Here is a 14588-nt window from a genome sequence, read left to right as displayed (position 1 = left end):
AGGGTGATGGGCAATTGAAGTCTGTTTGTCACAAAGGTCTGGAACCAGATGTCCCCAAATCATGTCAGACATTGAAGCCAAGCAGCATGAGCTAGAGGACAGGGCTGTGCCTCAAGATCGTGGGCACTGTGAGGAGGCCCTGTGTTCACGCCCCACTGTCTCCAGCACATAGGTCGCTCCACATGATGGTGGATTCCTTTTTCCTTTCTCTTTCCCAAAAGAAAGGGTATGTATTGACCTTCCTCCATGATCTCCCAGGCCCATAGTGCCATTCCTGAAAGACCTGAGGGTTTTAAAGTGACCCTAATAAAAGCATTTGGAATAAGATGAAGTGACTCATGATAATAACGGGGTGTGAATTCCTGTCCTTCAGGAAGAAGAGATCTCCATGCTGGGGGAAATCACCCACCTTCAGACCATCTCAGAAGATCTAAAGAGCCTGACCATGGACCCTCACAAACTGCCCTCCTCAAGTGAACAGGTAGGAGCTGTGGTCAGGTCCTCGGGGGGACAAGCCAGAGGGGAGAGTTCCAGGCTCTGGGTGTCCTTTGAGGCCTTTAGAGGTGTATCTGTATTTCGCCATGTCCCTGGTGTTATCCTCGTGGCGATCAGTAGCTGGGTCCCATGCTGCACCCGTCCTGTGTGTCGGACACCGTTCCAGGCTCTCTGCATAGACTTCCTTAGCCCACTGTCACTATTATGTGCATTTTAGGAAGAAAGACACTGAGGCAGTGAGAGGCGACGTCACTGGACCAGGTTCACCTAGCTAGTAGGTGGTGGAACTGGGATTCGAACCAAGAGGTCCAGTACCAGAGCCCTGTGGCCCCGTGGTTTGCCTGCCCTCTGGGAGTCAGCTGATGTGGTCCTCAGGGCTCATTGGCCTGCATTTCTCCCACTCTCAGTAATGCCTGGGGATCGCTCTGCCCTTAGGAAAAGATGACAGTGTTTCTGCTTTATGCATTTGGTGCATGTGACATTGACCCTGTGTCAAGTGGGAAGAGACATATTTGGGGAATAGTTGATGACCCACATACCAATGTTAGCCCTTTGTGTACAATTCTTATCGCCTCCTCAGAGTCAACTCAGATCAGCATGGAGGTTTGCATTTTCTGTTCTCTGAAATGGCGTGTTAGACCAGACAGAGCTGTTCTCCCTCCTGAGTAGATGTTCGTAGAGCGCCTCTCGTGTGCATGAGAGGTGGACCTCTCACTCAGTGGCACTTTGTCAAGCAGTGGAGACAGACACAGAGATAATTGTGGAGGAATTGGTTTACTCTCCATTCTGTCGGGTTTTAAAGTTCCAAATCCTGGTCAAATAGGGCACAAGTGACGGCTGCTGAGTGTCGAGTGGTTAAGAGGCAAGGTCAACCAGCCTGGAAACCATTATTGTCTTCATGGTGCCGCAAGATGAAAATCCTGCTGGCCTAGCCTGAGGCAGAAATAGTGCTTGTGAATCGTTCTTGGTCACTGTAATTCATTCTCTCTCTCTCTCTCTCTCTCTCTCTCTCTCTCTCTCTCTCTCTCTCTCTCTCTCTCTCTCTCTCTCTCTCTTTTGACTGATATTTTAGGGTTTTCCTCTTCTCTCCACATCTCCCATCAATTATAGTTTAGCTCATCTCAGAAAAAGCATTGTGACATTGATGGACAGGGAGTGTGGCTCTTCAATTAAAAGAGCTGAACATTTCCTTTAATCCCCAGCCACTGGGAGGGCAGCATTCTGACATTCTGGTGGCTGTTGAGACATGATAGATGGTATTTCCCTTCTTGGCGCCTTGCTTACCCAGATGGCTCTGTCCCCTCAGGTGATTTTGGACTTGAAAGGTTCTGACTACAGCTGGTCCTATCAGACGCCTCCCTCTTCGCCCAGCACCACCATGTCCAGGAAGTCAAGTGTCTGCAGGTAAGTCAAGCCAGGGTCTGCGCTTGCTCAGGGACAAGTCATTTTTCCTTATGCTGATAAGAGCCATAGAGCCGGTCTTTATGAGAATGACTGATTTTAAACAGGAAATGTTACGAATGGCCTTGCTGTTGGTCTCACTCTCCGGGTTCTAGATTAATTTTGAATTGGAAAGAAAACCCCATTGGCCCTTACACTGGCCGCTCCAGCCTGCCCTCCCTCAGCTAGAGGTTGTGAGATTTTCCTATTTTATGACACTACTTTAAAAAAAAATTATATATATATGTATATATATGGTTGTAGATGGACACAATACCTTTATTTTATTGATTTATTTTACGTGATGCTGAGACTCAAGCCCAGTGCCTTGTCATGTTTGGGCAAGTGCTCTACCACTGAGCCACAACCCAGCCCCTGTGACACTACTTTTGATATTCCTGTTTAGCAGAGTGAAAACGAGAAGGACTAAAGAAGGGTGAACCGAGGTGGAGTCTCATCCAGGCTGATCTCACTGTTGCCAGAAAAAATTAAGCACCTGACAATGGTGTATGCCCTCATGTGACCTCAGATTTTTATCTCAGGGTTTCATAAACTAAAAGGCAGTTCTGTCAACTGCCACAAGCACCACTGCTCTGCTAATGGGCACCATTATATATGGAAGCAGAGTCCCCTGGAAGCATTCCGCCATCTGTAGGACTCTTCTCTAGCGGTTAGGTGGCCATGCTTGGCTTGTTGACTGGGAGAGTCGATTCTCCACCTGAAGGAGGGAAACATCATCAGGCATCATGTGTCTTTCATGGTAGGCTATACCTGCTGCCACTCATTTTATTTGACTTGTCAGAGCCAAATGACCATCCACTTGTAACTTAGCATTGAGAGGAAGGAGCAGATCTGGGAACGGAAATGTCTCTGTATATCCTGGCCTGTGTTTCATTTCACACTGAAGCTTGTACGGTGTGCACTTAGCAGACAGTCAGGTCAAGAGGCCACATCCTGACGTTCTGCCCTGAAAGATGTTGGCTGGTCTCCTGTCATCTTTCATGGGCTCTGTGTGTGTGCGCGCGCGCGCGTGTGTGTGTGTGTGTGTGTGTGTTTGTGTGTGAGAGAGAGAGAAAGAGAGAAACATTTGTTTTTTGCAAAAGCCAAGGAAAATGTTTCTCATTAGTGTAAAATGAAGTCACATGGTATCGTCTTTCTTAAGTCTTAGTTTGTGTAGAAAATCAGCTTGCACCAACAGGCACTTGCAGGAGTGGAGTGGTCATGAGCTTTACTGTCAGTCCCCAGACGCCCTCTTCTGGCTGGTTGTGGGGAAAGGCAGGCCTCATGGTGTTACTCAGCAGCAGCAGTCCCCATGTCGGTGGGTCTCAGCATTCATACCAGCAAATCCCAGGGCAGGACAGGTGCCTGGTGCCCGACGGCCTCATTAGCTGCCAGCGTGTGCAGAACAGGCTCTCTTGTGGGTTTGGGAGCAGGAGCCACAGACTTCTGATGGTGGGCTGCCTTGTTTATTTCAACCCTCAGCTCGTTCGGGTGTCAGCTGTGCTCGTTAGGGCCGTGGGACTCTCGGCTTTCTGTTGTTCATAACCAGAGTTAGGATATACGCAGAGTGCATGTCGCTTTTCTTAGGACTGGAAACGGAATGCAGGCAGAACACCCAGAGGGTGTGTGCCCTTGTCCCGCTGTGGCGTCCTGTTACCATATCAGAAGCAAACAACTCAGCATCGTTTGCCTTTCATCCCCAAAAGCCACCTGGCTCTTGCTGGTGTGCTGTTACACCGGCCCACAGACATTTTAGCAGAGGAACACCTGGGATCATGGTGAGGCTATTAATTGAAGCACCAGCTTTGTTAATAAAATATGAAACACATGTACGCAGACATGCAGCGTTGGTTTGCTGATGAGCACATCCTAGGTCACCTAGGGCGAGATCGCCATAGGAGTGACCTTGGTTGTCTGGACCTAGACAATCCATCCAAGGACATTCAGCCAGGTCACACTGAAGCTTGAGTGGGTTTTGCTCCGGGGCTGTGGATTTTTCAAGCAGGTGAACAGATGAGATTAGCCCCAAGCCTTTTCATGCTGTGGACATCAGGTACCCTCGACTTGCTAGTAGGTGACAGCACAGTTGGGCCCTGTTGACCTTTTCCAGTCGCAGGCTTTGCTGTACCAATGAAGCACTGCACTATCAGAACCGAATCCCGCCCCCCTTGCTCACTGAAAACCCTTTCCTTTACCCGCTTTGTGAGTTGGTGCCAGATGTTAATGGCAACGTGTGGCAGGTTTGTGTGGCTTCTCTGGGGCGGGGAGCCGAATGCCTTAGGTGGCTGCAGCCGCCCGCCTCACGGTCGCTTCCTGTCCTTCCTCTCCTGCGCCCCTCCCTCCACCCCCTTGCTGCCACCCTCTGCTTGCCCCCACAGCAGCCTGAACAGTGTCAACAGCAGCGACTCCCGGTCCAGCGGCTCCCACTCCCACTCTCCCAGCTCGCACTACCGCTACCGTGGCTCCAGCCTGGCCCAGCAGGCGCCCGTGAGGCTGTCGAGCGTGTCCTCCCACGACTCAGGATTCATCTCCCAGGACGCCTTCCAGTCCAAGTCGCCCTCCCCCATGCCGCCAGAGACCACCAACCAGGTAAGGGTGCCCTCGGTCCACGCTGCAGCCCGCATGCCCAGCACGCTGCCCACCATCAGTGGCTAGAACCACAGGAGGCCTCGGCGTGGGCAGAATCCTGTCTGTGGCCTTGGGATCCCTTTGTCTTCGTCCCCATCTTCCAAGGTGTCGGGTGGGAAGCCTGCCTCCTGGGTGGCGTGGACTGAGTGGCCACATGATTTGGGGAAATCTACATGGAAGCAGATGCCTGAAAGATGCTTGGCGGTGCTCTGGCGTCCCTGGAAGGTCCCCGCCTAGTGTGATGCTGTCGTTGATGGGCACTGGTGTAGTGGGGGCACCTCCTCCGCCCCATCTCAGGTTCCCCGAGTGACTGATCCTGCCGGTGCAGTTCCCTCTGTGGGCTGGTGTCATGAGTGGACAGAGGGCTCATCTCAGGCTCCCTCTGTGGGCTGGTGTCATGAGTGGACAGGGGTCCTCCTCTCAGGCTCCCTCTGTGGGCTGGTGTCATGAGTGGACAGAGGGCTCATCTCAGGCTCCCTCTGTGGGCTGGTGTCGTGAGTGGACAGGGGTCCTCCTCTCAGGCTCCCTCTGCGGGCTGGTGTCATGAGTGGACAGAGGGCTCATCTCAGGCTCCCTCTGTGGGCTGGTGTCATGAGTGGACAGAGGTCCTCCTCTCAGGCTCCCTCTGTGGGCTGGTGTCACGAGTGGACAGAGGTCTCATCTCAGGTTCCCTCTGTGGGCTGGTGTCATGAGTGGACAGAGGTCCTCATCTCAGGCTCCCTCTGCAGGCTGGTGTCATGAGTGGACAGGGGTCCTCATCTCAGGCTCCCTCTGCGGGCTGGTGTCGTGAGTGGACAGAGGTCCTCATCTCAGGCTCCCTCTGTGGGCTGGTGTCGTGAGTGGACAGGGGTCCTCATCTCAGGCTCCCTCTGTGGGCTGGTGTCATGAGGGAGTGGACAGAGGTCCTCATCTCAGGCTCCCTCTGTGGGCTGGTGTCACGAGTGGACAGAGGTCTCATCTCAGGTTCCCTCTGTGGGCTGGTGTCGTGAGTGGACAGAGGTCCTCCTCTCAGGCTCCCTCTGTGGGCTGGTGTCGTGAGTGGACAGAGGTCCTCATCTCAGGCTCCCTCTGTGGGCTGGTGTCGTGAGTGGACAGGGGTCCTCATCTCAGGCTCCCTCTGTGGGCTGGTGTCATGAGGGAGTGGACAGAGGTCCTCATCTCAGGCTCCCTCTGTGGGCTGGTGTCGTGAGTGGACAGAGGTCCTCATCTCAGGCTCCCTCTGTGGGCTGGTGTCGTGAGTGGACAGGGGTCCTCATCTCAGGCTCCCTCTGCGGGCTGGTGTCGTGAGTGGACAGAGGTCCTCATCTCAGGCTCCCTCTGTGGGCTGGTGTCGTGAGTGGACAGAGGTCCTCATCTCAGGCTCCCTCTGTGGGCTGGTGTCACGAGTGGACAGAGGTCTCATCTCAGGTTCCCTCTGTGGGCTGGTGTCGTGAGTGGACAGAGGTCCTCCTCTCAGGCTCCCTCTGTGGGCTGGTGTCGTGAGTGGACAGAGGTCCTCATCTCAGGCTCCCTCTGTGGGCTGGTGTCGTGAGTGGACAGGGGTCCTCATCTCAGGCTCCCTCTGTGGGCTGGTGTCGTGAGTGGACAGGGGTCCTCATCTCAGGCTCCCTCTGTGGGCTGGTGTCATGAGGGAGTGGACAGAGGTCCTCATCTCAGGCTCCCTCTGTGGGCTGGTGTCACGAGTGGACAGAGGTCTCATCTCAGGTTCCCTCTGTGGGCTGGTGTCATGAGTGGACAGAGGTCCTCATCTCAGGCTCCCTCTGCAGGCTGGTGTCATGAGTGGACAGGGGTCCTCATCTCAGGCTCCCTCTGCGGGCTGGTGTCGTGAGTAGACAGAGGTCCTCATCTCAGGCTCCCTCTGTGGGCTGGTGTCGTGAGTGGACAGAGGTCCTCATCTCAGGCTCCCTCTGTGGGCTGGTGTCACGAGTGGACAGAGGTCTCATCTCAGGTTCCCTCTGTGGGCTGGTGTCGTGAGTGGACAGAGGTCCTCATCTCAGGCTCCCTCTGCAGGCTGGTGTCATGAGTGGACAGGGGTCCTCATCTCAGGCTCCCTCTGTGGGCTGGTGTCGTGAGTGGACAGAGGTCCTCATCTCAGGCTCCCTCTGTGGGCTGGTGTCACGAGTGGACAGAGGTCTCATCTCAGGTTCCCTCTGTGGGCTGGTGTCGTGAGTGGACAGAGGTCCTCATCTCAGGCTCCCTCTGCAGGCTGGTGTCATGAGTGGACAGGGGTCCTCCTCTCAGGCTCCCTCTGTGGGCTGGTGTCGTGAGTGGACAGAGGTCCTCATCTCAGGCTCCCTCTGTGGGCTGGTGTCGTGAGTGGACAGGGATCCTCATCTCAGGCTCCCTCTGTGGGCTGGTGTCATGAGGGAGTGGACAGAGGTCCTCATCTCAGGCTCCCTCTGTGGGCTGGTGTCGTGAGTGGACAGAGGTCCTCATCTCAGGCTCCCTCTGTGGGCTGGTGTCACGAGTGGACAGAGGTCTCATCTCAGGTTCCCTCTGTGGGCTGGTGTCACGAGTGGACAGAGGTCCTCATCTCAGGCTCCCTCTGTGGGCTGGTGTCATGAGGGAGTGGACAGAGGTCCTCATCTCAGGCTCCCTCTGTGGGCTGGTGTCACGAGTGGACAGAGGTCCTCATCTCAGGCTCCCTCTGTGGGCTGGTGTCGTGAGTGGACAGGGGTCCTCATCTCAGGCTCCCTCTGTGGGCTGGTGTAATGAGGGAGTGGACAGAGGTCCTCATCTCAGGCTCCCTCTGTGGGCTGGTGTCGTGAGTGGACAGAGGTCCTCATCTCAGGCTCCCTCTGTGGGCTGGTGTCACGAGTGGACAGAGGTCTCATCTCAGGTTCCCTCTGTGGGCTGGTGTCACGAGTGGACAGAGGTCCTCATCTCAGGCTCCCTCTGTGGGCTGGTGTCACGAGTGGACAGAGGTCTCATCTCAGGTTCCCTCTGTGGGCTGGTGTCATGAGTGGACAGAGGTCCTCATCTCAGGCTCCCTCTGTGGGCTGGTATCGTGAGTGGACAGGGGTCCTCCTCTCAGGCTCCCTCTGTGGGCTGGTGTCGTGAGTGGACAGGGGTCCTCATCTCAGGCTCCCTCTGTGGGCTGGTGTCGTGAGTGGACAGGGGTCCTCATCTCAGGCTCCCTCTGTGGGCTGGTGTCGTGAGTGGACAGGGGTCCTCATCTCAGGTTCTCTCTGTGGGCTGGTGTCATGAGGGAGTGGACAGAGGTCCTCATCTCAGGTTCCCTCTGTGGGCTGGTGTCGTGAGTGGACAGGGGTCCTCATCTCAGGCTCCCTCTGTGGGCTGGTGTCGTGAGTGGACAGAGCCCCCAGCTGGCATGTTAGCACTTCGATCCTGGGAGATGGGGGACCGGAGGCCTCTTCCTTCACGGTGGGTCTGATGAGTCCTGCTGCACAAGCGGGACAAGGCGTCAGGCGCTCCCAGTGAGTATCGTGTGAGTGTGAGTGTGTGTCTGTCCGTCTGTCCTTCACTGGCTCTCCTGCAGTGCCCCTGTGCCGCCCCTTGCTTAACACTTGGTAAGCAGTGCAGTTTGCAGAACGCTGGGAAAGGTGCTGTGCTGCCACACCGGCGTGCCAGGTTGCTCATCTGACGCTGGCGAGCCCAGAGCCTCACGGCTCAGACCCCTTAGCCCGTTTCAGCGTCCCAGGGGCCTGTGGCCGCTCCCTCTTCCTGTGTAAATGCTCGGTTTCCCACGGAGACGCTCAGAGGCACGTGCCGGGCTCTTTTTAATGTGCTTGTCCCAGCGGTGCTTTGGCCGTCCCCGCCTGCTTCACTAAACCTGCCTGCTCGCTCACACGCAGAGCGAGTGGCCGGGAGCGGCTCCCTTCGGGCTCTTCTAACGCGCGTGTTGTTTGTTTTTCATGGACTAAAAATTAACATGGCCCTAGGCGCTGACTCCCCTTCCTGAAAAAGAAAAGGCCTGGCTTCAGCCTCCTGTCCAGGACCTCCAGTAGATGGGGCCATGCGCCCACTCCAGCAGTGTTGGGGGAAGCAGGAGGTGGCAAGTTGGGACTTCTGTTTGTTTTAGTAAGTGTGGGGGTGCTGCCAGATTTAACAGAGAATGCAATTTTTCCAAAGTGGCTTCGCGGCTGCTTGTAATTATCAGGCACAGTATTAAGGACATTGTACCAGTCACACTGGCTAGAGGGTGCAGCCCATAGGAAAGGCTGTCATATCCCTTTTAATTAGGGTGAGAAGTGAGTGAGGGACATGCATATACAGGGAGCAGGACCCCCACCTCGCCACTCAGCACAAGGTCCACATGAGGTCCACATAATAAAACCAGTTCAGAGTTCTCCCTGTCCTACCGCTTCTCTTTTCAAATTGTGCCCTAGCCCCCATGGGACCAGGATGGGGCCACCCTAGAGCTGTTTGCTCCAGGGAAAGAAGTTCTTCAGAAAAAAAAAAAAAAGAGAGAGAAATCAAAAGAAATCTGAATCCTGGGTGGATTACTGGTTCATCTTGAATGAGGAGAACCATAATAAATAGTCTTGGTAATTAATTATCATGATACTTGATGTCTATTTACAGTTGATTAAGCTGTCTCCATAATCTCATTTGTCTTCATCTGTTAGTTAGATACTATTGATCTCCATCTAAAGATGAAAAATAAGGTGTAGAGGTCTTGCAGTCCATAATTCCTCAAGTGGGAAGTGGCAGACAACACTTAAATCTGAACCCTCAAACTTGGAACCCTGGGCTGCCAACCAGATGCCAGCTCAGGGCACAGCCAAGGCGTCCAGTGGACCTCTGCGGCTCCAGCTCCAGAGCCTCTCACGTTGTCCCACTAGTGTCTTCTTGGTTCCTTGTCCTAGCGGAATGGGAAAGCCAAACCTTAGTATCTTTGCAGGAACCCTCCTTTCGTTTGGGGTTGGAAGGACAGAAGCAGAAGTCGGGCCTCCTTGACGGTTGAGAAAGGAGAGTTGCTGGGAAGATCGCAGCACAGAAGGCTCAGTCTTAAGGGAACAGTGCTGGGGAAGCCAGAGGGCGCAGGTTTGAGGGAAAACTTGAGCAAGTCCCCAGATGGTCAAGACAAGTACTCAGGAACCAGTTCCCACGGAAAGGGTGGTCGCTGTGGTTTGTGCCCTCAGTGTCCAGGACTAGAGACTCGGTGTAATGGTGAACTAAGGTGTACGGTCACCCATGCAGCAGGACACCAGGAAGTCAGGCCGGGAGTGTGGGAGGCTTTAGTGCAGATCAGTGTCCACCTCTCCCGCTGCTTCATCCCGCCCTATGGTGGCCACTGGAAACACTGCGCTGACCACAGGACTCACTGCCCCACACCCCAAAGTCTCTCTCCAGAGAGAGACACCGCCATATGGATTCATAGCCTGAGGCTACTCTTGTGGACCCCGAGCTGCATTTGGTGAAGGGAGAGTCCAGGAATTCGAGCCATTCTAGGTAGACGTGTAGCAAACGCCCATGCCAGAGTCTGCCTCATGCAATAAATAATGCCTGTGCACAGGTCAGGCGGGCCCAAGAACCTGGGCGTGTGGCACGTGAACAAATGCTCCAGACAGCACAGGACCATGGGAGACCTTGGCCAGTATTGGTTGGATGCTCTGTGCCAGGCACGCACACCAATCTGTGTCCTCAGACCCCCATAGTTAGCATGTCAGAGCTTGCTGGGTCTCACGCTTCTTTTCAAGGGCTTAAAACCTTTGGGGGAGAAAAATAACCCTAACCCTCTGCTTCTCTCATCCTTCCTTCCTCTGTGTATGTGTCCGTTTCTCTCTGTGCGTGCCCTTCCCCGCCCCGCCCCTTTTCTTTCTTTCTTATTATTTTCGGTGGCGTGTGGTTCGGTTTGTCGGTCCCCTTGTGTGGTCCCCCTCCTGCTGCAGAACTCGTCCAGCTCGGCCTCTTCTGAAGCCTCCGAAACCTGCCAGTCAGTGAGCGAGTGCAGCTCCCCCACCTCAGTCAGCTCAGGCTCCACCATGGGCGCCTGGGCGTCCACAGAGAAGGTGACCAGCGGGTCTCCCCGCCCCTTCCCTGCCTGCCTCTCAGCCATCAGAGCCCTAGCAACTGGGAGATGCGGACTCTGCGTCAGCAGTGGGGCCCCTCTTGGGAACAGGGTGGGACCAGGATGAGTGCTTTTTCCTGAAGGAGTGCCTGGCTGCTGAGCAGTGACCCTGTGGTCACCTGAGGGAGAGGAAGGGTCATGGGGAATTAGGAGGTGTGAAAGCTCCTTCCCAAAACAGGTGTTGTGTTCGCATCCATTCTCCCCCTTCCCTTCCCAAGCACCCCACAAAACCGTTGGGGTGACATTTCACCGTCGAGGCTGTGTGCTTTGCTGCCTTTTAGTTTGCAACCCCGACCCTCACCCTCGATTTGGAATCTGCTCCTGAACAGTGTGATGTCGGAAACCTAAAACAAACAGATTCATTTGAAGATGCTCCACAATTTTTTAATTTGCACAATGAGATGAGAAAATCTCTGTCACCATGAAATTGTTTTTTTTTTTTTAAATTAAATTATTATTTAAGAAAACACTGAGAAAGCTGCAAATTGAGGACGCTGATCAGTTTCCAGTCTACTCTGAAATGCAAGTCAGAGGTTTGCTTGACTGAAAACCGATTTGGCGTCAAGATCTTTACGCTGGTTCTTTTCTCTCACGTTGCGGATCATCCATGGGCAGCAGAGCCCCGGTGTTTGTTTTATTTGTAAATATTCAGGTTTCCCCTCACCCCCAAGTGTCGATGCCATCTCGTGTCTCCACACTCATCCTGTTGTATTAATTTTTTTTCCTTTTCTTTCCCCCTTTTTGTTTGTTTCCAGTTGTCTAACGGGTTTTCTCACTATAGTTTGTCAAGTGAGTCCCATGGGGGGCCCGTGGGTACAGGCCCTTTCCCTCACTGCCTGCCTGCCTCCCGCCTGCTCCCTCGGGTCACCTCTGTCCACCTTCCAGACTACGCTCATTATTACACCATCGGGCCCGGCATGTTCCCGTCATCTCAGATCCCTAGCTGGAAGGTTTGTGTCTCTCCTCCCCCCATTGCCTCTGTGCTCACTCTTCCGTTCCACACCCCCCTCCTTTCACACTCTGCCTTCTTCCCCAGTGCACCTCTCCCTCAGTAGCTTCCCACTGGGGAGAGCTGAAAAGCAGCTGGCAGCTCCGAGAAAGCAGCTTCCAGGTAGAGCAGAGTCCGGGAAGTCTGCCTCTAGGGCACCTTAGTCAACCCCGGCAGGGCAGGAGCCATGGGGCATGGCTGTACATCAGGATGAAGTCCGCTGGGTGGTTCCCTCCAGGGGCCACCTGTGGGTATCACTTTTTTCAGAGCCTGTACTGCCCCCCTTGGCCTCATAACCCCAACTTTTCCCCTAATGAGCATCTGCTGGGCCATGGTAACAGAACCACAGCTCGAAATGTTTGGATCACTGTGTTTTATGTTCAGAGTACACAAAGACTTTATCTTTCGTCTCCAGGGTATTAAAAGATGTTTGACTTAATTTACAGACTAGGTTTCCATTAGCTCCTAGCAGTGTAGCTGATTCTTCAGGAGGATATTCTGGCTTTATTGGCAAGCAGGACCCTAATTTGAAAAGTTGGTCCCTAGGCTGCCAGCATCTTGAGCAGCATTTGACTTCCTCTCTCATAGGCTGTGTGGATCCCCCAGACTCCTCAAGCCTTTCTCTCGACCCTGGGAGCCCTGCTTTCCTGTCTGAGGCCTGTAGATTTGCTGACCGAGGCCACTCCCAGAGGGAGAGGATCTGGCCTTTGAGAGTGGCTGACATTGCTCTAGTGCCCCCTGGTGGCCACTCCACTAACTGTGGCATCGTTCTGGTTGCTCAAGGAGAGATGGTTGCTTCAGATAAAAGGGACAGCCTGTTCTCCAGGAATGGCTCTCCCCTGGCTGGAGAGGCACCTAGCTGGTGCCTCAGCATATGTTGGCCACTTGTTAAGTGGCTGTTAACTAAGTGTCTCCTGCTGCCTGCCTGTTTGTTGAGGATTTTAATCTTTTGGCAGAGATGAGTAAAAGGGAGGTACCAGGGCCCCCCCCAAAAGGCATTTCACCCCCTGCTTTTTAGAGCTGGGTGGGGGCATGCGGAGGGGCTGCAGACTTGTCTAAGCCAGAGCTTCCCACTGAGGAGCCTTCTGTGGGCAGCTGTGAGAGGGTGGCTAAGCCCTGCACCCGGGCTGGGACTTGGCTCCTGACCACACTTGTTCTGCTTAGGACTGGGCTAAGCCAGGGCCCTACGACCAGCCTCTGGTGAACACCTTACAGCGCCGCAGAGAGAAGCGTGAGCCAGACCCCAGCGGGGGTGGACCCCCTCCCTCGGGAGGCCCTCCAGCGGCTGCAGAGGAGGCGCAGAGACCGAGGAGCATGACTGTGTCCGCTGCCACCAGGGTGATGCGCTTGTTCTCTGTAGCTGGTTGGGTCCACTTAGGCCTGGCTGGGGGCTGTGTGCTGGCCAGCAACGGGGACCCAGGCAGTCTTGAAATTGGAGGAGCTGGGCTTCATTCCCCCAGTCCCCACAGTGTAGCAGTCCCCTGGGGAAAAGCCTTGTGTGGGTATCAGACATGCAGAATTTTCTAGAGCCTGGATAGGACCTGAGTAAGTCGGGAGCCACCCTGGCTACAGATGTGTGGTACTCACAGGAGCAGAACAAGAGTGATATGGGGGCCTGGGCACACCACACCCTGATGGCTCGTCGGTCTCTTCCACCCTGCAGCCTGGTGAGGAGATGGAGGCTTGCGAGGAGCTGGCCCTAGCCTTGTCGCGGGGCCTGCAGCTGGACACGCAGAGAAGCAGTCGGGATTCACTGCAGTGCTCCAGTGGCTACAGTACCCAGACGACCACCCCGTGCTGCTCCGAGGACACCATCCCCTCCCAAGGTACAAGGCACCAGGGTTTGCAGTTGGGTTTTCTGAGAAAAGGGCAGAAACCAGGCCCTCCGTTCTAGCCACAGTGTGACACTGGGTGACAGATGGGCTTCAGAATCGCTCCCGCCATCTAGGGTGCTCTGGAGAGTGCTTCTGTACTGGTCAGGTAGCTGTCGCACAAGAAGTGCCTGCCTGGGCTTTTTTTCCCCTCCTTTTGTCGGTGGTGCTGGGGATTGAACCCAGGGCCTTGGGCAAGCACTCTACCCACTGAGCTATGTCCCCAGCCCAAGACCTGGACTTGTAACAACTCTTCTCATTTTTCATCCCCAGGGTACATGGTGATCCCCAGCCTGAACCCAGACACATGCCATTAATAACAGCTTCATGTTTGTTCTGGCACTTTGCACTAAGTGCTTGATACTTATTTTCCCTTTTAATATCACAACCACTCATTACAGATGTGGAAGCTTAGGCTTGCCCAGATTCACATGACTCAAGGAGCAGAGCTAAACACCCAAACTCAACCTACTCCAGCCAAACCCTCTGTCCCCACCGCCTCCCTCATCTCCATCCCACCACATGCACAAACCAGGCAACAGAAAAATCTGACAGTTGGAATACATCTATGACAATTGACTAAAAGTTATCCGCAGACCATCAAAGCCTCTTTAAGACTCTCAGCTTAGGGAGATATTGTCCCCCAAGAGACATGTGGCCACGTTTGGAGACATTTTTGGTTTTAGTAGCTGGAGGGGGGTTCTGGCATCTGGTGAGTACAGGCCGGGGATACTGCTAAACATCCTTTCACATACAGCACAGCCCCTCCTGAAGAACGATCTGTCCCCAAGTGTCAGTAGTACTGCGTTCAGAAACACTACTGTTGGGTGTTTAATTGTGAGCTCTCCCCTCCAGCCTCACCCTGAGACAGCCGCACTCGTCAGGATGGGACCTCTCTACCTTGTTTTCAGGAACTCTTGCCAGTGGCTCCCTTCTTTTTCTTTGCCCTCCCCTAGCTTATTATCAGGGAGGTGTTAAGACTACTTTGAGGCTGATTTCTCACATTGAATTCCGGACCAGAGGATCTGTAGAATTAATTTTTTTTTTGTCTACCTTGTTCCTCCCAGAGATGCTTCGGGAGGTTGTTTTGCTGCGGTCAGGCCTTTTTACCATCTTCCCCCATGAAAGTCTA

At 54.2% G+C, this 14588-nt stretch overlaps 1 protein-coding gene across 9 annotated transcripts in view; it reads left to right on the top strand.

The window, feature by feature from the left end:
• The window catches only part of MTSS1 (MTSS I-BAR domain containing 1), a 156214-nt gene that overhangs the window by 140476 nt on the left and 1150 nt on the right, over positions 1–14588 (top strand). For 2 of the 9 annotated variants that reach the window (XM_079137523.1, XM_079137527.1), the window contains 6 exons: positions 374–481; positions 1802–1899; positions 4314–4524; positions 11353–11547; positions 12750–12923; positions 13249–13411. In XM_079137523.1, coding sequence (XP_078993649.1) covers positions 374–481; positions 1802–1899; positions 4314–4524; positions 11353–11547; positions 12750–12923; positions 13249–13411 — 949 coding nt within the window. Of the gene's footprint in view, positions 1–373; positions 482–1801; positions 1900–4313; positions 4525–10418; positions 10539–11352; positions 11548–12749; positions 12924–13248; positions 13412–14588 lie in introns of all 9 variants that reach the window. The other 7 variants (XM_079137531.1, XM_079137526.1, XM_079137524.1 and 4 more) reach the window with 7 other exon arrangements.

This window comes from Sciurus vulgaris (assembly GCF_902686455.1).
Source record: "Sciurus vulgaris genome assembly, chromosome: 1".
NCBI lineage: Eukaryota > Metazoa > Chordata > Mammalia > Rodentia > Sciuridae > Sciurus > Sciurus vulgaris.
Note: the sequence above shows the minus strand (reverse complement) of the source record. Positions and strands in the feature narration are given on the sequence as shown.